Raw genomic sequence first — 22,929 nt, 5'->3', positions numbered from 1 at the left:
TCCATGGCCCATGATGAATATGATCATTACACATGGCAACATGTACTAATAACAAATAAATAAAATGTTCCACGATATATTAAGTAGAAAGAGTACGAATAGCTGGGCAGCACTTGGAAGGATAAGACAGGAGAACCACTGTGAGTCCAAGACCAGCCTGGGCCATGAGCACTTGGGAGGCTGAAGAAGGTAGGTCTCCGTGAGCTCAAGGCCACTCTTGGGCTACATAGTGAGACTGTCTCGAAAAAAAGTATGAATATGCAATTTTTATAAATTAATTATATTCATAATACTTATGCATATGTGCCCAGGAGACAAAGCGGTTAAAAGAATATTAACAATATATAATTTAAGGTAAAGAGATCATGGGTGATTACAATTAATTTTCCGTTCTTCTAATTTTTCTACAATGAATATAAATTTCATGTATAATTTCAAAGTCATAACAAAAAGAGAAGCAGGCATCAAATACAAACGCTTAACTGTTCTGTGATTTTGCCTGGCACTCACTTTACTTCTGCCAAATTATAAGAGCAACAGTTATGAGCCTTTCTTCAGAACTGGCATTGTTGCCAGGCAGAGTGGTACCCACCTGTAATCCCAGCACTTGGGAGGCTGAGGCAAGAGGATTGACACAAGTTCAGTGCCAGCCTGGGCTACAAATTGAGCTCAAGACCAGCCTAAACTATACATAGAGACCTTGTCTCAAAAAACAAACAACAACGACAACAAAACTTGTTATTATAGACCAAGAAGCAACGTAGTCTCCTTTGAAGTGATCTTATTAGTGACATTTTATATACCCTTCTTTTGTAGTGTTAATTTTCTTCGGTTGTTTTCGGTTGGGTTTTCTTGTTTGCTTTTTGGCTTTGGGGTTGTTTATTTGTTTTTTGTTTTTTTGAAACCATCTCACTATGTAGTTCAAATTTATGGCCTCAAATTCATGGTTATTCTCCTGCCTCAGCTTCCTGAGTGCTGGCATCTCAGGCAAATGCCACCATGTCAAGTTTATCCTGATACTTCTGAAGGAAACATTAAAAATTGGTGACAAAACACTAAATTAGAGAAGCTGTATGCCTAAAATCCCAGCATTTGAGAGGCTGAGGCAGGAGGTTCAGTTCGAAGCCAGCCAGGTCTACACAGTGAGTTTAGCTGAACTAGTACAATTAGAAACAAATGTGTGGAATCCCAGTCCCTTTGTTCAGCTATAAATGCCACATCACCCTAATGACTACCCAGGTTTAAATTTAGGAGGTTACCCAGATTGCTGGCATCAGGAAGAGACAGTGAAAAGCACCTTGGATCAGTGGTATCCGACCCAAAAATAGCAGACGCCTGAGTTATCAAGGCCCTTTCTTTCCCTTTGCCATGTTTTCCCTTCCCTCTTTCTTCCTTCGTCCCTTTTCCTCCCTCCCCCAACCCTGCTTTGTCCTTGTGCCCATTTTTGCTACTGTCCTGTGATCTTCAATAAACCTACCACATACTACGAGGTGTATGCTTGGCAGTGTTTTCCTTGTCCTAGACAAGAACCTGGAATATTTTTGGCCCATTCAATTGTAACCAAATTACATCATGAGGCCCTGTCTCAGAAAAAGAGAAGTATCAGGATACCTTTGCCTGACTTGACTATATCAGTCTCTACTTAGTGCACAAACCTCAACAAGAAAGCCATGAAAGCCTTTTGCTAAATGCAGTGAATCTGGAAATCACAAAAAATCAATAATGGAAAGACTGATAAAATCCAAATGAAGGCAAGGACGTTGTACCAATGCCAATTTTCCCATTTTGATAAATATGCCTTTGTTACGTAAAATGGTTAACATCAAAGAAAGCTGGGTGAAGGATATTGTACATGGTAACCCGTGTACCTCTTCTAAATATAAAATTATTCCATGTGGTAGACAGAATAATGCCCCCTGGCATGCTGTCCACTTCCTAATCCCCAGAATCTTTGAATATGTTAGGTTCTGTGGCAAAGAGAAATTAACATTGTGGAGGCATTCATCTTACTCATCAGTTGAATTTAAAATAGGGAGATCATCCTTGATCGTCAGAGTGGTCACATGTAATCAGAGTGAAAGCGAGGATCAGATGTCAGAGAGAAAGTGACTACAGAAGGTCACAGAAGGTCAGAGTGATGCAACACAAGCACCAGGCACTTCTGATTTAGAACGTGGCAAGAGCTAGGAGATGGGCAGCCAGCTCTAGGAGCTGCAGGAGGAAAGGAAACATTCCCTACAGCCTCCAGGAACTCATGTAGCCTCGCCAGTGCCATGATATTAGCCCAAGGAGACCATGTCCAACTTCAGACCTACAGAACTGTTGTACCTTTGTGTCATTATAAGCCACTAGGTTTCTGGCAATGTGCTATAGCAGCAACAGGAAAAAAAAAAGCATCTGAAAATTAACAGTTTAATTAAAAAAAGAACTTCCAAATGACTGCCTTATCTTCCCAACATTGTGCTACTTGGAAAGAAAACAAGAAACAGAAGATACACACACACAAATATTGTACTACACTTTGGATTCTTCCCTTTTCCCACCTTTGGTCTCTTGAGATAGGGTTTCACTATGCAATTCAAGCTGGCCTTGAACTCACTTTGTAACCCAGGCTGGCCTCAAACTTGCTGTGATCCTCCTACCTTCGCTTCCTTCTATTTCACTTTGGAAGGCATGCAATTTTTATTTTTGTAGCAGAACTTTATGACATTTCCAGCTCATTTTGGTTAGATTATTATAAAAGTGAACGAGAAGTACATTGATTTGCACAGGAAAGCCAGTGAGGCAGTGAAGAGTCAAGTGGAACATTAGGGATATTACACCATTGGAAATCACACTCCTGAGGAATCCATTCATTCTCCTCACTGCTTTGTGACTTTCCAAAACTACAGTCATCCCACAAGGAGGATGTGCCTTTCATGGAACAGATTCCCTTGACTCATTTACCCTTCATTCAGAGTCAACAGATACCAGCTCGGTGTGATGCTGCAGGCTTGAATCCCTGCTGAGGCAAGAGGATCATAAACTCAAGCCCAGACTGGGCACCTTTGTGAGACCCTTTTTCAAAACAGAGAACACAAAAGGGCCAGGGCTCAGTGCGAGGCTCTGGGTTTGATCTCCAGCACTACAAAACAAAACAAAAACAAAATAAGTACTTATTTAGCAACTCTCTAAGTGCTGTGCTTCAGACCTGGTCTGCCTTTATGAAGATTAAGGACTAGTAGTACAAAGAGGCTTTACACATATTTAAAATGTAATAAATAATCATGATGCAAGAGAACAGCCAGCATAGCTTAATATTCTTCCCCAAATTGACAACTTTTTGAAAAATAAATGCTGAAAATATACTACTAGGACTAGGTAAGAATTTTCACCAACTTCTTTACAACAGAACTTGTATCTGTAAAACTGAAATTTCCTTTGGTATTCAAACAAGCAGACCTGACGTAGACCAACACAATATTATCCCAGAGACAGTATATGCCACCATGGCCATTCAAAAACACACGTTTCTAGAACAGGCATGGTGGTTCGCACCTGCAGTCCTAGCACTTGAGAGGTTGAGGCATGGAGCAGATCTTTCCTCACAGCTCTCAGAAGCCACAGACCCTGCCAGTGCCTGGAGTTTGGACTTTTGATCTCTAAAAATGTGAGATAATAAAAGCCTCTTATGCAAGCTGCCCTGTTTCTGGTACTTTGGTGTGGCAGCCCAGCAAACCAGTAAGCCTGGGTACGATAGGTACCATGACGCATTTTAGCTGGAAAGAGAAACCAATTTAGGAGGCAGGTAAGAGTCTTCATGTACTGCTGGTGTCTGCCTCTGCCTGAGCTTCTCCAGTGGTGGGATTAAAGGTGGGCACCCTATGCCTGCTGAGTTTAGGAGGATTTGCAGGACATGGGATCTGCCTTTAGTTACTCACCCTTCTTCTTCTTCTTCTGTTTTTAATGTTGCGATTTGGGTACCGGGGGTCAAACTCATGATCTCGTGCTTGCTAGGCAGGCACTTATGCTGCTAAGCTAAATCCCCAGCCCCTAATGTTGCTATTTTATACATTGCATTAACATTTATTTGTGAGTCATCTAAAGTAAGTTTAGGAAGAAAGGTATAAACAAGCTAACAAGTGAATAAATAGCTGCTGTGCCTGCTTACTTTAAAAACAAATTTAAAAATATGTACAATTTAACTTTTTTTAATTCTAAACACTGAAAACCAAAAAGGCAGGGAGAGGACATGGCTCAAGTTCCAAAGAGCCTAGAGGATATTAACTCACTGAACTCCATAAACAGGGCAGGCAATTGAAAGTGTTCATTGTACTCTAAGTCTGTATAGATGCAAAGTAATAAAGGAAGCACAGACCGTTTCCCTGTCTCCTGGAGATTCACTGGGAGCTCTGCCTTCCCTCCGCTCATGGCCTCACCTCTGCGTTCTGGTGAATGTGTCTCTGTGTTCAAATTTCCCTTTTCATGAGGACAACAGCGTATTGGCCTAGGGCCCACCGTATTGACCTTTTAAGCCTCATTCCAACTGCGATGCTCCTATTTCCAAATAAGGTCACATTCTCTGTCTGGGGTCTAGGACTCAAATGTAGAAATTTTGAAGGGGCATAAATTGAACTCTTAACACTGGTATAAAAGCAAATAATCTAGGGAAGATTTGAAGAAATAGAACTGATCCAAGGGTGTGTAATGATTAGGCAAACTTACTGGAGCTCGTGAATCATAGTAGGTGAAAACTGTTTTCACACTAGACTATGTCTGTGGAAGTAAGTAATTATTATGACCTTCCCAGAAGCTGGTGCACAAGCCAGTAGGACAGCTGACTTAGTCTGGGTTGTCACATGATTTTGGGGAGAAGGGGGGTGGAGGTATCTAGAGGCCAGAGCACAACAGCAGCACAGCTTCCAAGCTCTCCTGAGTCACCAAGCACCTTTTTAAAAAATTTTTAAATTTTTATTTTAAAGAGAATAAAACTCAGGGGCTGGGGATTTAGCTCAGTGGTATAAGCGTCTGTCTGGCAAGTGTGAGGTCATGAGTTTGATCCCCAGTACCACCAAAAAAAAAAGGAGAATAAGACCAAGCAAAATAAAACAGAACAAAGCCGATCAAAACAATGTAGGCGACACAGGACTTCAAAACATTAGAAAATCAACAATGGTTACCATACTGCATCTTGCTGTCTTCAAAATAGCTGCCCGTAACTTCAGATATAGTAAAAATCAAGTAAAACAGAACAGAATAGAATAAAAACAAAAAATGAATGCAATAAAGGTTATCAAAATAAGCTGAGTAAATCCAAAATGGCTACCATAATATATCTTGTTATCTTTGAAATAGTGGCCCATGCCATTGGATATAATAAAATTAAACAAAACAAAATAGAATAAAATCCAACTCAACAAAACAATGAAAATGATACAGGACTTCAAAACAAGATGATAGGGAATTAACAATGGCTTTCACCTTCAGAAGGATATCCCATATAGATGCTACATTGTGTATTGTTATCCTGTGAACAGATGATCGGAATACTGGCTTTAGGCCTGCAAAGTCAGTGAGACACTAAACACTATAAGCATTAAATTGTATTTTACCTCAAGAGCAGTCATCACAGCCTGTTTCTCCAGATCAACCCGTCGCTTTCAGCAGGGCAGAGGAATGTGTATGTTGGCTCTTCTTGTTTCCCAGCCTACGTGCCAAAGGGGCTGGCATCTGGCTCTCCCCTCACTGGCCCCACATGGTGCTGATTCCCAGGGAGGACTTGCCTCTTGCTGACTTCTTATTCTCTTCCCGGCCCAGTGAAATTCTAAGCCAGCTACACTATACTAGGATATCTGCCACATAAAAACTGTGACATATTCATTTATGTTCTTTTAAACCCCTAAATTTGTTGTAACTTCTTTGCAGTAATAGGAAATCATATGTCATGTATCAGTGTTTACTAGAGAAACAGACAATGCAAAATATACAAACTTAACAGGACTTCCAAGATTTGCTTACAATGGCTGCCAACAGAGCCAGGTAGGGAAGAGTGTAAAAAGTCTGTCTGTATGTTGCAGATCTGCAGGATCAAGTTGAAGGCCTTAGAACTCAGTGTAATGTCTGTGCAGTGCATCAGGAGACCAAAAGGTCTATATTGGAGGCTGAAGAGTGTCAGAAGCCAAGAGACAACATCCAAGGTGAAGGTGAAGACTGGAGCTCCTCTTAAGAGACAGAAGCAGCTTTGTTTCCCTTTTATTCCTGCCCAGGGTGGGTCTTGTCATCTGTAAATCCCTTCAGCCACACCCAGAACTCTGCTGATCCAATTTAGTTGGACAATCCTTATTCAAATTGGCACAAACTATTAATTATCTCATTACCTATAATCTATTATATCAGTCTGTTACATCACATTTCGTCAATCACAACTGCTGAACTGCACTCAGGAGCAGTGCTCCCATAAGGTTGTTTGAGCGCACAATGTCCATGCCCAGGAGAATCATTTCCACAGCTCAATGTCAATGGCTCTTCTGAAAGTGGGCAATATGCACTTAGCACAATTGTACCTGGCAGCCCTGTGGGAATGCCACTCTTGCTGTAGTCCAGTGCTTGGGTTTCCTTTTAAACTTTTTTGCTCAGTGCAAATGGCAGGATTGGAATAGGTGTAACCTAAGGTCCAGACCAGTTCATTTGGATATTTAGTCAATGGTCTACCACACACTGGCCCCTCCCAATTCATCTACAGCTTCTGTCTTTTCAATTTTTAACCTTTCCCTTCACTTGAAAAAATGGAAATTTCTAACATTCCCCACCAACACTTTAAACCTACTCAAACCCAAGTCTCTCCCAATGTATGTATACATGTATGTACGTATTTTTATAGACAGGGTCTCACTGTGTATGTAGGTCAGGCCAGCCTTGAGCTCACTATGTACCTCTGGCTGTCCTAGAGCTCCTGGAGATCCTCCTGCCTCAGCCTCTCAAATACAGGTGTGTGCTAACACATCCAGTCCTGACCACATTGTTTTTCCTCTTAATTCATGCTATTACTTCATAATAAATGTGCCCAAGGTCTTTGCTTCTCCCTTAAGGTCTGTTATGGTGATGATAAATACAAGTCTGAGATAGAACAAGCTAGTAACATCCCAGGGAGGAAACAATGAGAGAGCTTCCTTCCTGTTCCTCTTTGTGAGTAAACCTGGAGCTTTTAACTCCATGGGTTTTGGAGACCTCAGAGCAGTGGTTAAATCCTCAGTCCGGTCAATCTGCCAAAATCAGCATTCTGGTGCATGGCGTTTAGAGAAAATGCTGACTCACCTGTGTTTCCTAAGAAGGCAGCTCAGTAATGAAGAAAAAAATATGACAAGCCCCAGAATCTTTCAGAGGATCCCTGAATAATTACCTGAGCAAATGCACCTGACACACAAAAGCTTGACAGGAAATGCAATTAAAATTTACTAATGCCAAAATGAGTTATTGAAAAGTAGGTAAGCTAAAAAGTCATGCTGCAAGGTGAACAAAATTAGAACTTAAAAAAAAAAAAAAACTTCACAAATACTGAGTTGAAACTCACTTTCTTCCATTTCTGTCCAATCAAGTGTTGCCATTAGAGTATTAGAAACTGAGCAAGACTCCTCTGTGTAGAGTCTGAGGGTGACTTTGACATCCTGAGCATGCCACTTAATATATTTAATCTCTACGAGCCTGTGCTTTGCACTATTTCACTTTCATGACCAGACACATTCATGCACCTGAAATACCCCTGCACAGTGCCAGGCACAAGGTGTTTTAACCAATGATAGCTCTCAGCAGGTAGCCAACTCCAGTATGTAGATTGGCAGATTAGGACTGGTATTTTGGGACAAGACAGCACTTGTATGGTATAGGACCTTAGCCACCAAACCCAGTCTAAAGACACCCGATAGCTTTTTCCAACCAGTCATAAAAACTGAAAAAATACATATGGGCAAAACAGTGAATACGAGAGTCTTCATAAACGTAAAGAGCTATTTTTCCCCCTTGGTTGAGACAGGGTCTTGAACTTACAGTGAACCTCTAGTCTGAGCCTCCCAATTACTGATGTTACAGGCAGGCACCACCAAGCCTGGTCTAATAGGTTGTTATGTTATTGATACATATTTAAAATGTATATATAACAGTAACCTAAATTTTATATATTTCCCTTTCCCTAGAACTTGGCATGGTGCAATGTGTGTGTATTCTCAGCTACTCAGGAGGCTGAAGCAAGAGAATTCCAAGTTTAAGGACAGCCTGAGTAGCTTACTGAGACCCTCCCTGTTTTACATACATACATTCTTCTTTTTTTTTTTTTAATCGGTACCAGGGATTGAACTCACGACTGCATGCTTGCAAGGCAGGCGCTTATGCCGCTGAGCTAAATCTCCAGCCCAACATACATACATTCTAACTTAGAAAAAGTTGGCAACTGTGTATTAGCTACCTCTACCCTTTAAAAAAATGTTATTAGTATCACAACTACAAAACTGAAAACCAGTGCCCTAGAGACAGGATGTTAAAACTAGAAAGGCCTTGAGACCTATAATTCTCAGTAAAGTGATCATCATTCAGTTGGAGTCGTCCAGGAAAGACTTCAAAATTACTCATCCTCAATCACCTATGAGCACTGAATTAGAAGACTGGTGTGCTACATAAAAAGTAAATGTTGAATGCAGGAACCAAGAACCAACACAGGAAGTGGCAAAGTCAAGTCCTGAGGAACCAACTGTGCACCAGTTAGACAATGTAATCAGTAACTCCAAGAAAACAATGCTTGTAGATATTCAGTTGTAGCACACTCCTGCTACCTGTGCAGCATGCGGTATTACATCCACATTTTATCCGGGTTCCTACAGCCAGTAAGTAGTTAAGTAAGTAGTTAAGATGCCAGTAAGTAGTTAAGCCAGTAACTAGTTAAGATGCTACCACTGCTAGACTTAAAATGGTATGAAGAGGGAGAGCTCAGGACTGAACTGTTCCATGCACTCACCGCCCTGTGTACTTCCTCGTGCCAGCCACTTGGCTGAGGAACACATGGCCCACCTGGCAATGGGCGAGCCAAGGGAATAAGCACCACTCTTCTCTCTTGCTGGGTATCCCTACGTTCCAAGTCCAGCAGAACCTAGATGAATGGGAAGCCTATTGACGTAACTCATGCAGCTTTCCTAGGCAGACAAGCAGGACAAAGGTAACAGAGGTTTAGAGGAACAAATTAAAGACAGTGGGCATAGTCAAAATATAAACACTGATTAATGATTTATAGAAATTTAAAGCATAGGGGATGAGAGTATAGTTAGTACTAAGGGTATATGCTTAGTAATCACAAGGCTCTGGGTTCAATCTGAAGCACTTGCTTTCTTCAGTGGCCCCCCAACAGCATAGAAAGGATGCATGGAAGCAGAAGTGTATGCTGGGTGCACTGCAACCACAACTGGAAGTCAATCTCATAAAACAGCAGTACAAACAAGGAGACAGATCTTTTGCAAATGGAAAGGCAATTTAGGGATGGGGGGTTTAGGGAGGGGAGAGTACGGGAATTTAGATGTTATGTACTTGTAGCAACTCCCCTCAATAAATGTAATGACTATGTACTGCAAACGAAGTTAAAAAAAAAAAGAAATTAAAACAGCAGACTATAGCTGACATGGTAAGATGTCTGTAGTCCATACTCAGGAGGCTGTGGCAGGAAGACCATGAGTTCAAGACCAACCTGAGCTACACTGTGAGACTGATTTAAAACAAAACAAACAAACAAACAAAAAAAAATATATATATAGGTATATATATATACACACACACACACATATATACATACATATAACACGTGAACTCAGTTCATGAACAGAAGAGTCTGGCTAAAGTTTGCTTCTGTTCATGAATTCCACACCTAGTGATGAACATGACCATGGCTATCTTCCCATGAACAGGAACACAGCCTTCTTCTTCCCCAAAATTGTGAAACAAATTAAGATTGTGAACTGACGCACTACTGTATAACTCAGAAATATGGAGCACTACCAAAAGTAACATTGTAATAAGCAAAGTTTTTGGGACAAAGGACATTATGTAAGATCATGCCTGTATGCAACAAAAACATTTTAAAATAAACTGCTAGAGGGCCATACAAAAAGTTGTGGCTTGAGAAGGGAATCAAAGAATATGAACTTGTCATTTAATATGCTCTTGCTTTACTACAAAGCTCTGCTATTTTTATAGTATAGTTTTCATACCATAAAAACTATTCAAGCTGGTGATGTAATTCAGTGGTATTACCACTTGACCAGCATGTAGGAAACCCTGGATTCAAACCCCAGTACTACCTCCCCTCTAGAAGACAAAGAAAATCAAATTAATGAGCTTGACTTAGTTGCTAATGTACTTTATCCTCAGTTGGGTTGGGGCAGGATAGTTGAGACTTATATCAAATGATGGTTTTCACTGGGGACCCAACGCAAGAGGCCTCCTTAATCTCACCCTGCTTCATAGAGTATGTGTGGCATACGGATAGCACGCATCATCTCTGAATAGCTACAGACGCCTACACTTACGTGAGGAAGCCCAAGATCAAAGACCAGGTCCCCAGTTAAGTCACTGCTGAAACCATCCCATACTGGAGTGTCTGTTAGGAAACAAAAGCTACTTGCTGTCCCACCACTATCCAGATGCCATCACATTACTAAAACTGTGCTGTGATGTTGTAAAAAATGTCTCTTTCCAATAAAGACCTCAAAAGAATAAAGAGCCATTAGATAAACAATGTTTAATGTATTTGTAGGAATAGAAGGAATGCAAGTTAGAATTTATTCACTGAATATTTACATAGAAGATGTTTCATTTTTCAAATAAGTTTCCTATTTCCATCTTTTCTACCTTTCTTAGAACAATAAATAATAACTATTATTCTCATGGATAAACTGTTCCGCCATGTTGGATAGTAATTATACCATTACATTTCACATCATTATCATGTTTTATGGTAAAATTTACTCCACTCAAATTAGAAAAACCCACAAAAATTAGAGTGTGCAGCAGTCTAATTCATATGAACAAAGGCTACAGGCTCTAGGATTTTAAGTACTGATTTAGTAACAAAGTGTCTACTGCACAAACCTTCAATTTGTTCCAATCCTCAAAAAAGGCAATAATAGAAATGAGCTACTTTAATGAACAAGGAACTAGAAATGAAGTCACTAAATACAACTAAATATATTTTAAATATAAATACTATGTATTTCCTGATTAGTGTCAGGTGAATATCTAAACTGTCTACCCTGAATTCTGGTCTCAGAGAAAAGGTCAGAGATAATTACGAAAAAGGTGCTTTATATTATCAGGTCCATTTTTAAAACAATTGAGATCCTTTGGGAAAATGGCATTAGTTTTTCTTTTTATCACAGATTTCTGTTGGTCCTTTTGTTGGTCCACTTATGTCTGCACCCTGAAATGAAAGAACATTTTAAGAATTATTACAAAAAAAAAAGACACTGATAATAAGAGACATTCTCTTTAAAAACAGATGATCAACAAGAATGAAACAATTCTGGATTCAGAAATGTGTAGGTTGACTAAACAAGCACAATAGAACACAAAGTTGAACCCAACAATCATCAATGCTAAAGACAACTGTTATCTAAAAATTTGTTCTCAAAAAAACTTCAATTTGTTTGGGCCATAAGGGAAGGGACGAAAGCATTATCAGAAGCTTTGCTGGAAACTTTAGGTTAACCCAAATGTTACTGAATTGAAACAGATTATTATTATTATTATTATTGTCTTGTTGAGACAGCGTCTCACTATGCAGTTCGGGCTGGCCTTGAGCTCACTCTGTAGCCCAGGCTGGTCTCGAACTCACAATGATCCTTCTGCCTCAGTCTTCTGAGTGCTGTGAGACCAATTATTGAAGCTTCTTGTTCTAAAAACTTGTCCTTCTACAAACCAAGTGTTACTCAAATACCGCCTCTTCAAGGCATCTGGAAATTCTTACCTTACAGTCAACTTGACTTTTACTTTTATCACTGGACTCTTGTAGAGCTTTTTTAGGCCATATACGACTAACAAAAGGCGAAATCAAAGGGTATATGTATGGCTCCAGGAACTTTTTGTAGATCCAGAGCAGAATCGGTATGACTATGCAAGGAATGCACACCATTGTCACAGGCTCGAGGTCCTAAGCTGCTGATACATATAAAGGAAAAATTAGTTTATCTTAGGCTAGTGATGGAAGGACTTTACCTAAGGTATCAACTCTACAATAAAGAAAAAATTTCAAGCATCATTTGTTAAAAATATTTTAAAAATTCTTCTATCAGCAAGGTAAAGGAATGACAGATGGTAGACATGAATGGAGAGATGTACGTCCAATCCTTTCCAGTCACGGCTCCTGACCATAAATTTGGTAACAAAAGGAAGACAATGGTATTTGGCAGGTGCCAAGCAGTTTATAAACAATAGCTCATTTAATCCACCAAAAAACAAAACGTAACAAACAAAAAACAGGGAGGCTGAGTACCCTTGCACTCTCCAATCACAGATTAAGAAAAGAAGGCACAACACATTATGAATTATTTTCCTTTTAAATGTAGACAACACTTAAGTGGGTGCATCAAATCCTTAACCAGATCACCTCTGAAGTCTCCATATTTCTAAGCTTCAGGATCTGACAATATCAATTAGCCAAATCTTACAGCACTTGGCAAATTCTATAATATGAAACTTACCAAGATACCACTTCCAAAGATTCCTAGGGTAAAAATCAACTGGTTTTTCCCAGGCAAGAACTCTTCTTCAGTATGTTTTTTCTCTTTTCCTTTCTCCTCCCTTTTTATCCTGTGCTGGAGCTTATACTAGGGCACCTGCAAGATGAGTGGCCACTGAGCTACACCCTCAGGCCTCCCTTTCTTTATAAGAACATAATTTAAGATGTGCTAAGTAATAGAAAATTTTCTTCAAAGATGTGTGGAGTGGCATACTGAAATCCTAGCACTGTGGGAAAATGAGGTAGAAAGATTCCAGTGGAAGCAAGCAGGAGCAATTTAGCAAAATTGATTCAAAATAAAAAGTGCTGGAGACACACAGCTCACCGCTAAAGCACTTGCTTAGCATGTGCAAGCCCTAGCTTCTAGAAGTAAGATAACAAGCTTTAAAAAATAAGCTTCAGGGCTGGGGATATAGCTCAGTGGCATAGCACCTGTCTGACAAGCATGGGTTTTGAATTTGATTTCAGGTACCAAAAACCAAAAGCAGAACCAAACCAAATCAAACCAAACCGGAACACCACCTTCAGAACAGTATGAGAAGTCTAATTCAAGATGTCAAACTTTGTTTTTATTTACCTTTTTCGTTTTTTTCAAACAGTGTCTCACTGTGCACTGTAGGCTGGCCTTAAACTCAACTACGCAGCCCAAGCAGACTTCAAACTCATCAAGATTGTCCTGCCTTGCTCTCCTAAATGCTAGGATTACAAGCATGCAGCACCATGACAGGCCGATTTTCAAAATATTAAAATAAGAATTTAAGAATCTACCAAAACAGCCAGGGATTAGCTCAGTGGCACAAGCACCTGCCTGTCAAGTGCAAGGTTGTAAGCTTGATCCTTAGTCCAAAACAACAACAAACAAAAACAATCTACCGGGGCTGGGGATTTAGCTCAGCGGCATAAGCACCTGCCTTGCAAGCAGGCGGTCGTGAGTTCGATCCCCGGTACCGATAAAAATGAAAAAGACAAAAAAAAAAAAAAAAAAACAAAAAAAAACAATCTACCAAAACAATCTGTCTTAAGGAACATATATCCTGAGTAAAATAAACCAATTGAGCAGTAAATTTTTAGCATCTTTCAAGGGATTATTTTGGTCACAAAGTCAAAATCTGATTTACAGAGACTTCAGAGGTGATCTGGTTAAGGACTTGATGCACCCTCTTAAGGGTACCCTGACTTCACAGTTAAGCAGATTCCACTGGAATTGCCTAGACTTGAGACCTGCTTCACAGCTTTCTACATGGTGTCTGAGCAATTATTCATTGAGACTGAACTTTAATTCTCTTAAGTTAAACCTAGACAGTATCCGGTCTCAGGAACGCAGTAGGGGTTGGGGATGTGAATACAAAGCTCAGTGTCCTCACATACTGTTATTCTAAAAAGGAAAATAGGGCTGGGGATTTAGCTCAGTGGCAAGCTCGAGGTCATGAGTTCGATCCCCGATACCAAAAAAAAAAAAAAAAAGAAAGAAATATAAAGATCCAAAAGTTGTGACCCTTCCATTATTCCACAAAGAGGTTAACAGAGTACATTAACACTGGAATTCCTAGTTCTCATTCCCTAGCTCTAAACTCTAAAAACCACAAGGGACATAACCTTCAAAACCAATTATCTCCTTCAAAACAGATGGAAATTTTACCAGCATGGTTAAACTGGTGACTGGCAGTTCATTATAAAAACTCATTTTTAGGCGAGATGTGGTGGCACACACCTGTAATCCCAGCACTCAGAAGTCAATGCAGGAGGATCGCTGCAAATTCGAACCCAGTAAACCCTGTTTCAAAGAAAAAAAAAAAAAATCCACTTTTATCTTTGTAGTTGATGTCTTAAATAAGTTTGCACACATGTCAATAAATTCTCAAAAACAAATGCTACTAATCACTTAAACCACAATAACAATAAAACTTTAGCTCTGTTCAGAAGGAAGCTTCTGTATTCATCTTATCCTCATAAATGTTTCTTTGACGTTCTATTTTACACCATAGACAACGGGTTAGAAAAGCCTAGAAGGTGGCGCAAAGAAAGGCATCATTTTAACTATTCTCCAAGCAAACAAAGTGAGCAAGATGGATTAAAATCACTGCAGACATTGTAGACGAGTCCCCTTTCACTCGCCTTTACGCTGAGAAAGCCACTTCGAAGGAACGTGAGGCAAAACCGACAGAAAAAACAGGAGGGCATGGGCAGGGCCAACCGCGAGGATCAGGGAGGGGAAATGATGCCAACGCGAAACACACACAGAGAAGCACCGAGGTTGGCAGGGCGGAGAACGGCCAGTGGCAAGCACAGGGCGCCCGGGCGGCAGAGGCAAGAGAGGGAGCGAAGCATACCGTTAAGAGTCGGGCTTGGTGTTTTGAGCGCAGGCCGCCACAAGGCTGGGTGGCCAGGAGAGTCGCGCACCAGCCTGGGATTTTGTGACCACGCGCGCTGGAGCCTCCAGAGCCACTCGGAAACGCCGAGGACAGAACACACCACGGGCGATACCCCACGAATCTTCCAACAGAGAAATCCGGGTCATCTACGACCAGGAGGCAAACGCCGCACTTCCGGTGGCGGGTCGAGCAGCTGTTCAACCAATGGGCACCTTCACAGGGTCCGACAAAGGCGCACTACCGCTGTTCAGCCAATGGGTACCTTCTTAGGGGCGGACAAAGGCGCGCTATGTCAGCGTGTGGACGTAGGGGTCGTAACGTTGACACCTAGGCGGGGCTAGTGGAGGCAGCTAGTAGTGCCTGGGGACGGGGAGGGGTGAGTCCGATTGTTGCCAAGAACTGAGGTAGACCTTATTCCTGAATACGGAAAAGGAAAACACTGAAAATAACCCATGTGGGTGACTGACTCAGCACCGCACAGAGAAGGCATCACGGCCCACACGCGTACGCTATTTGCAGATGCTATTGTGGTTTGGCTCTTTTAGCCAGTTTAAATACTGTATTTTATTGAAGTACAGGAGTTTAGGATCAGCTTTAAATTTAGGGGTAAAGAGCTGGACGTGGTGGCTCATGCCTGTAATCCCAGCACTCGGGAGGCTGAGGCAGGAGGATCGTTGCGAGTTCCAGACCAGCCTGGGCTACAAACTGCATAGCGAGACCCTGTCTCAAAACGACCAAAAAAACAAAAAAAAATAAAAAAATAAACAGGGGTACTATGCATCCTTAGCACGTGGGATGCTACGTTGTCTCCAGTATCCAAGTTATCTCAAAAGCAGGTTAGCTCTGGTGGGAAGGGCTTGGGTTCAATCCCCAGTACCAAAACCACCAGATCACACTGAATTATCTTGATTTGTAGCTCTCAAACACGGCAACCATATGCAGCCTCTTCAAAAATATCTGCCATCACCCCAACCGTTGCTAATCATGGCACTCATTCTTCCACATGGATTGACCTCAGGGTCTCTGCAGCCAGCTACATCCCCAGCAGGGACTCACTTTAGTCTGGGGTCTCACTTATGGTCTCCAAAAGTGCTGAGATTGAAGATGCCAATTTCACTTTTGATAAGCATACTTACACAAAAACCTGCATGCAAAAAGGTTCACAGCAGCACCATCTGACACCACAAACAGCCACGGAGTAAACATGGAATAGTTACACCTATGTAACTCCTGCACTCCAGGCTTCCATAGGAATGTATACCCGCATACGCAACTTAAGAGACCCAACTCAGTGCAAAAGCCCTAGATTCAATCCTCACTATAGGTGGCAGTGATGTTCAACACTTTTCACTACTCCACAACTTCCTTTATGGTCAGGGAAAACATTCTGCAATGGATTATGGTGGCAGGATGTATAAATATATTAAGCTTTGAAATGTTTCTGGTTGTCTTTGATACAGGGTTTTACTATGTAGTCCAAGCTGGCCTCAAACCCAAGACTTGGTCCTCCTGCATCAGCCTTCTCAGTGGTAGTAGTACAGACACATGCCATCATACCCAATCCTGCTGCATTTTTAGTGAGTGAACTGTGTTCTAAATCTTGCTAAGGATATTAGATCAGAATCAGTTTCAAGAATTCCATTACCTAATTGCACTTTTGGGAGGCTGAAGCAAATGGGCTAGAGTCCAGTTTAGAAAGTGGCACCTATGAGAAACATTGAACCTACTATGGCATAGATGCTGCTGTGAATTTGTTATCATTGAAAGCTCTAAAAGGTTTGCTCCACTGGCTAGGAACTATCTCATTTCAAAATGTAAAAACCCTACAACTAGCATGTTTGAGTCAATTAATTAAACCCACTTGATCCATCTTGTAAGGACAGATAACATGTTTACTAATAATGGCAAACAATATTACTTTTATTTGAATTTATTTAATGCATAATTTATTCCCGTGCCATAAGTTTTTGTTTCTTCAGTTTCTTCTGAGATATCTGAAAGAAAAAAAAAGGACCATTAAGGACAAACCTACAATAAATCCTGGGTTTCAACTCTTGCTGGGGACCAAAAGCCCAAGAAGAGCAAGGAGCAGATAACATTTAAGTGAGAACGTTAATGGAAGGCGATTGTGAAGGGAAAACTATAGAATCATTCCCAGGCAATTCCTTGGCTTCAAGAACTGAACACGATCATTTGCTAATAATGAGCACTTTGACAAAATGACACAGCTAATTATTATCAAATGCAGTTATTATATATTACTAGTAAAGAAACCAATCAGGGTCACCAAACTTAAAAAAAAAAAAAAGGGTAAAGGGTTGCTCAGAATAGTTTTCCTTTCATGGTGATTCCAAAGGTGTCCTAAGATAGTCATCACAGCAACCAAATATTTCTAGTATTATGTACCAACAAAACCGAGGTGCCAAGTTGCTTACTTTTTTCTTCTGTGCAACTTCCTCCTCTGGTTTAGGCACAATCTGTTCCTTTTCAGTAAGGATCATCTCAATGTGGCAGGGAGAGCTCATGTATGGGTTAATACGGCCATGAGCTCTGTAAGTACGGCGGCGCATCTTGGGTGCTTTGTTCACCTGGATATGTTCAATGACCAGAGAATCTACATCTAAACCCTAGGAAAAAAGATAAAACTCAGGTAGTAACTTCTAACACCAAACCATATCACTGACAAATTCCCCATCATGCCTCAAACCCTTGCCTTAATGAAATTAGCACCTAAATCATCATTGAATTCAATGCACTAAATAAATGTGTTTTTTTTTTTTTTTAACTGGGCATGGTAGGGCTGGGGATTTAGCTCAGTGGCACAAATGCCTGTCTGGCAAGTATGATGTCATGAGTTTGATTCCCAGCACCAAAAAACAAAACAAAAAAACTTCCCCAAAACCAAACAAAAACAAACAAAAAAACCATAAACAGTGTAGTGGAACACACCTGTAATCTCAGGACTTGTAAGGTGGTTGAGGACTTCCTTCAGTTCTATTCCGTAACAGTTGGTTTAAGGACAGACTGTCTTAAAACAGATCCTGTCTCAAAAACAGACTAACCAAGTGTTCCCCGCCTATCCCCATTACAGCACTGAGGATTGAACTCAGGACCTTATACATGCTTGGCAAATGTTCTAGCACTAAGCTGCATCCCTGGCCCTTTTAATTTTGAGCTAGTCTTGCCTAATTGCCCAAGCTGGCCTAAATTTGCAATCTGCCTGGTTTAGCCTCTCAAGTACTAAAGATTACAGGTGCATACCACTGCACTAGGGTTTAAACATAGGTTGTTTCTGAGACAGGGTCTCTGTTGCAAGCTGGCTTTGAATTCATAATCCTACCTCAATAATTCCAGCTGTGTGCCACCATGCAAGGTTTTGTAGGTTTTTAAATGAATGACCCTACAGGTCATTAAAGGGCTTGAGGTGTAGGATAAAGCAAAGCCAATTTCTAAGCCTTTCTAACATAATTCTAGCTCAGTACTAGACTTATATGCAAAAGGGTGAAAGATAACAATGGAGAACCTTTTGTCAACTATCCTGTTTACTTTTTAATCTGAAATTTACTATTTTTCTTCCTTACAAATGTAGGCAACAAACCACATTAACCACTAAAAGGCAGTCACTTTGACAACTGTATTACCAAAAAGATCCACAGCATGGAAAAAAGTTACAGGCATTTGGTAAAACATATTTTTGTCCCTGAAGTTTGTAGGGCCAAATGTTCTACCACCCACCCTCAGCCTAGGGAAAACACTTCACAAGCACCTACAGTAAAAAAGTCAGACTTATTCATAAAAAAATTTTAGATTAAATTTTGGCATGAGATTTACTTGCTGAGAACCAAGACAATCAAGAAAATAAAGGTGAAACACTCATCTAAATTGCAAATACAAAGGGATGTTAAGGATTTGGGTACCTTAAGTTCAGCATTACTCTCTGCATTTTTAAGCATGTGCAGCAAAAATTCAGCACTCTTTTTGGGCCACCGACCCTGGGTCCAGCCCCATTGTTTGGCCTGAAATAAAGGGGGGCCATTAGACATTTTCCTTAGTTTACATCAACATTATACTCAAGATCAATTTATTTTTGCCCAACATCATGGTTGCTCAGAATATGGTTTATTTCATGGTTAATCCAAAGGTGTCCTAAGTTCGTCATCATAGCAACCACAAAGCACCTGATAAAGGCAGACCTTACCCAATGTTCCACCCATTCACCTTTCTGCCTTTTCAACTATCTCAACAGTCCTCACCTGGGCACATCTTCCAACTCCACCATTGTAACGCCGGAATGGCACACATTGCTTCTTTAACGTGACATCCTTCAGATACTTGGTGGCCTTGCGGATATGCATACCCTTGATGGCCTGGGCAGTTTCACGGGTGTTCTAAATGAGTAATAAAAGTCTTGGTTAATCATGTCAAAGAATTATCTTTTGTAGCAAACACTGAACCAGGAAGACTGTGAAGCTAACGAAAATTAAACACAACCCTAAACTGTTTAAATTCCATCATCTTTTATTCCAATTGTACCCCACCTTGACCTGCATTATCAAGTAGTTTTATTTCCTCAAATTCTAAGTACTGTGTACTTAAAGTACTTAAAATACATAAAAGGTAGCTGCTCAGAATTTTATTTATTTTCATGGTAAATCCAAAGGTGTCCTAAGAAAGGCATCACCGCAGCTACCATTTTTAAACCAAAAGCTACTAGTAGTACATGTAAAACTTCTTTAGATCTTAGTCCGAATTCCCATACCTTAAAGTGAACCCGAAGATTTGAGCCTCTGGATTTGCATGCTAAAAAACAAAAAAGTCTTTGTTAATTTTGGGTTCTATGTTCACCCCAAAATAGAAAAACCGAGTTTAAGTTCTACTCACATTTTGTGGGGTTTTCTGGGTCAAGAGAGTAGCGAACCATTTTCACAGGTTACCTGCAAGACAGCACTAGCCCGTCAATAACACATACTTCAGGAACTAATGCAATTAAACTACTGATGGTAAGGGCTGCTCAGACAGTAATTATTTTCATTATTAATCCAAAGGTGTCCTAAGAAACGCCATCACCGCAGCCATCCTTGCCCTAGTGCTTTCCCCGGCTCTGGATCTTCCAGTGAAGACAGCACTGATCACCAGTCACCCTCATCACGCTCTCCCTTCCCTTTGGAGCCCTTCAAGCCAGCCCCAGCTCTTTCAAGTGTAACGTGACGCGTGAGCATGGTAAAAGCCAAGATCAGTTTCCCTCTCTGTATAGAAGCCTCCCTCACTCACGCAGCCATCACAGTAACGCAGGCTTTCCAGTCCCGGCCTTCACCCACGCCCAGAGCCATCCAGCGTGCAGCACTAACGAAATGAGTAAAGCCTCAACACCACCTGTTCACTGCTCACCGTGGGACACTGGACCTTCGGAAGCGAGACGGACCCAGGCAACCCATGCCCACACCAACGGAAGAGCCCAGTCTCCCCCATTCCCGTTCGTTCCATTCCTCCATAAGCTGCAGAAGCCGGCTGAGCCCTCTGTCGTAAATCTGGCGCTCCGACACCTCCCTCCGCACAAGGGAACACCTCTTTCAGGGATGAATCGAAGCTCTAAGAGTTTCCCTCTCGGAGGACTTGACACCACAGCCGGTAAGGCCAGGATGGCGAAGATGAAGGGAGGATTAAACACACGGACCAACAAACCACTACAACACTCACCTTGGGCCGCTTACAGGAAGAGGAAGAATTGTGGTTCCTGCGAGAGTTCATGGGAACTCGACTTCTCGCGAGATTTCAAATTGAAGAAACGCGATCTAAAGGAAGGGAGGAGGGCGAAATCAAGGGAGTGTAGAATATGTTTTAAAGTGGTCCACCACCTAAATTCCTCCTAGGCACTGTCTCAAAATTCTTTTTTCATAGCCAAAAATAGTTAAAGGTTTTAGATATCAGTTAAGAACAGGTTGTAATTCTAGGTCACGTATTACAAAACAGAACCATAACACTTTTTATTGTTTCTGAACATTTTTATTTAAAAATTTTTAATTAAAAAAAAAGTATTTACTTACATATTTTTTGCTGTGCTATTGGAGACCAGTTGCCCCTTCAAGCCCCTTTCAGATGACACTGCTTTCAAATCCTCCCTCTCCCCTCTCCAAGATTACCATTTACTAGCTGTCTGATTTGGAGAAATTTATGTAAATTGTCCGTGCTTCAGTTTCTTTATCTTTACATTTCCTTGTGTGTAATTGAAGATAATAATTACAGAACCTACCATAGAAGATTGTTAAAAAGATTAAAGTTTAATATTCACAGAGAACTTAGAGTGGTCCTAGCACATAGGAAGTGTAAATACTAGTAAGTAAGAAATCATTAACTATTTTAGAGAGTGATTTCCTAAATCAACAACATGGCAAATCATGAATTTTTATTTTTTATTTTCGTTTTATTTTGTTTTGTTTTTGGTACCAGGGATCAAACTCACAACCTCATGCTTGCCAGGCAAGCACTTATGCCACTGAGCTAAATCTCCAGCAAATCATGGATTTTTTAAAACTGGGTTTTTTGGGGGTCTTTTTTGAGACGGGGTCTCATTATGCAGTTCAGGCTGACCTTGAGCTCACTTTGTAGCCCAGGCTGGTCTGGAACTCAAAATAATCCTCCCGCCTCAGCCTCCTGAGTACTGGGATTACAGGCTTGAGCCACCACACCCGGCTAAAAACTGTTTTCATAGGACTTAATCACATCTAAATGCTGATGCAAAATTATGGATATTTTAGTATTTTTTCAGCAGTAGTGTTAGTATTTAAGTAAGCAGCACAATAGGAAAATCACTCAAGTTCTGAAACAGTGTTGTGTAAAAGCAATCAAATTATAAAGATATGAGTATATTTTTAAGATTTCATTTTATGTAAAAGAAAACTTTTTTAATAAATCATGATAGTGTTTGGATTTGGAGGGCGGTGACTAAAACAAACTAGCTTTCAAGTGTTGTGTCCTGATAATACTGTCAGAAACGAGGGAGCCAATGAGCCTTCTCTCCATCACACCACCCTGAAGATTATCCATGCTTCCATAATCCTAAAACAGGGACAACATTGCAAACCACCTCCCTTCTCTCCAACCATAAACACAACACCGCCCTAATGACTACTCAGGCTTAGATGAGAAGTCTGATACCCAAACCTGCAGATTACTGACACAGTAAGACACGGGTGGGCACCTGGGGTCATAGCGTGTGACCCTTTATTACTCAGTTATTAATGAGCCCCCTTTCATTCCACTTCAGCCTTCGGCCTGTTCCCGATGGTACTGTCCCTGGATAGCTACCACCTGGTACACTTGGCAATTCTTTCCTTGTCATAGACAAGAACTTGGACTGTTTTTGGCCCACTTAACTGTAACACTAATGTGAAGGCTGGTTATGGTACCAGAGCAAAAATGTCTGTGCTGAACCTCTGTCAACCAGAAACTTGAGAGACCAAAGTTGTGGAATGAAAAGGTTTTATTTAAAGACTGGCCCTGAAGACAGGAGACTTCTGCTTCAGATCTCTCAGGTTTTTTTCCACAATAAGGATTGAAGCCACGGCCTTTGTACTGAACTACATTTCCACCTCCATCTCCTACCTTTTTACGTTTTTAAATATTTTAAAACAAAGCCTTACACTAAGCCACTAAATTCCCTAGGTCAAGCTTGAGCATGTCGCTGCCTCAGCCTCCTAGACTTCCGGGGATACAGGCATACGCCACCACTCTGGGCCATGAAGGAGTGGGAAAGACAGGACACAACTCAACAAGCAAGTTTATTGCTAAATCTGAGAGGGACTTCTTTAT

At 40.9% G+C, this 22,929-nt stretch overlaps 2 protein-coding genes and 4 non-coding genes across 10 annotated transcripts; all 6 read right to left on the bottom strand.

The window, feature by feature from the left end:
* Window positions 1-10,738: 10,738 nt before the first annotated feature.
* On the bottom strand, window positions 10,739-15,287 carry CUNH18orf32 (chromosome unknown C18orf32 homolog). Of its 5 annotated transcripts, none has more exons than XM_013157222.3 (5): window positions 15,079-15,287; window positions 14,460-14,522; window positions 12,711-12,845; window positions 11,978-12,168; window positions 10,739-11,431 (listed from the first exon to the last, which is right to left on the bottom strand). In XM_013157222.3, the coding sequence occupies exons 4-5, from the start codon at window positions 12,140-12,142 to the stop codon at window positions 11,369-11,371; spliced, it is 228 nt and encodes a 75-aa protein (XP_013012676.1). In that variant the 5' UTR covers window positions 12,143-12,168; window positions 12,711-12,845; window positions 14,460-14,522; window positions 15,079-15,287; the 3' UTR covers window positions 10,739-11,368. The 5 variants fall into 5 exon arrangements, with proteins under 5 accessions (XP_013012676.1, XP_063087773.1, XP_013012675.1 ...); XM_063231703.1 differs by having other exon boundaries at window positions 11,978-12,165; XM_013157221.2 differs by lacking the exon at window positions 12,711-12,845.
* A 1,735-nt stretch (window positions 15,288-17,022) lies between these two features.
* On the bottom strand, window positions 17,023-20,887 carry Rpl17 (ribosomal protein L17). The gene is made up of 7 exons (XM_013157218.3): window positions 20,818-20,887; window positions 20,002-20,054; window positions 19,880-19,920; window positions 19,374-19,508; window positions 19,038-19,136; window positions 17,556-17,747; window positions 17,023-17,114 (listed from the first exon to the last, which is right to left on the bottom strand). Exons 2-7 carry the CDS (start codon window positions 20,039-20,041, stop codon window positions 17,067-17,069), a joined length of 555 nt encoding a protein of 184 aa, XP_013012672.1. The 5' UTR covers window positions 20,042-20,054; window positions 20,818-20,887; the 3' UTR covers window positions 17,023-17,066.
* LOC111758089 (small nucleolar RNA SNORD58) lies at window positions 17,438-17,502 on the bottom strand. Its single transcript, XR_002792323.2, has one exon. It is a non-coding gene; the product is annotated as a small nucleolar RNA SNORD58 (small nucleolar RNA).
* On the bottom strand, window positions 19,223-19,287 carry LOC111758090 (small nucleolar RNA SNORD58). Its single transcript, XR_002792324.1, has one exon. It is a non-coding gene; the product is annotated as a small nucleolar RNA SNORD58 (small nucleolar RNA).
* LOC111758088 (small nucleolar RNA SNORD58) lies at window positions 19,741-19,806 on the bottom strand. The gene has a single exon (XR_002792322.1). It is a non-coding gene; the product is annotated as a small nucleolar RNA SNORD58 (small nucleolar RNA).
* On the bottom strand, window positions 20,127-20,192 carry LOC111758091 (small nucleolar RNA SNORD58). The gene has a single exon (XR_002792325.1). It is a non-coding gene; the product is annotated as a small nucleolar RNA SNORD58 (small nucleolar RNA).
* Window positions 20,888-22,929: the final 2,042 nt, after the last annotated feature.

The sequence above is a fragment of the Cavia porcellus genome, unplaced genomic scaffold (assembly GCF_034190915.1).
Source record: "Cavia porcellus strain 051 isolate PalLab524CR breed Dunkin Hartley unplaced genomic scaffold, mCavPor4.1 scaffold_20, whole genome shotgun sequence".
Classification (NCBI taxonomy): Eukaryota; Metazoa; Chordata; class Mammalia; order Rodentia; family Caviidae; genus Cavia; species Cavia porcellus.
This window is presented reverse-complemented; position numbering and strand designations above follow the sequence as displayed.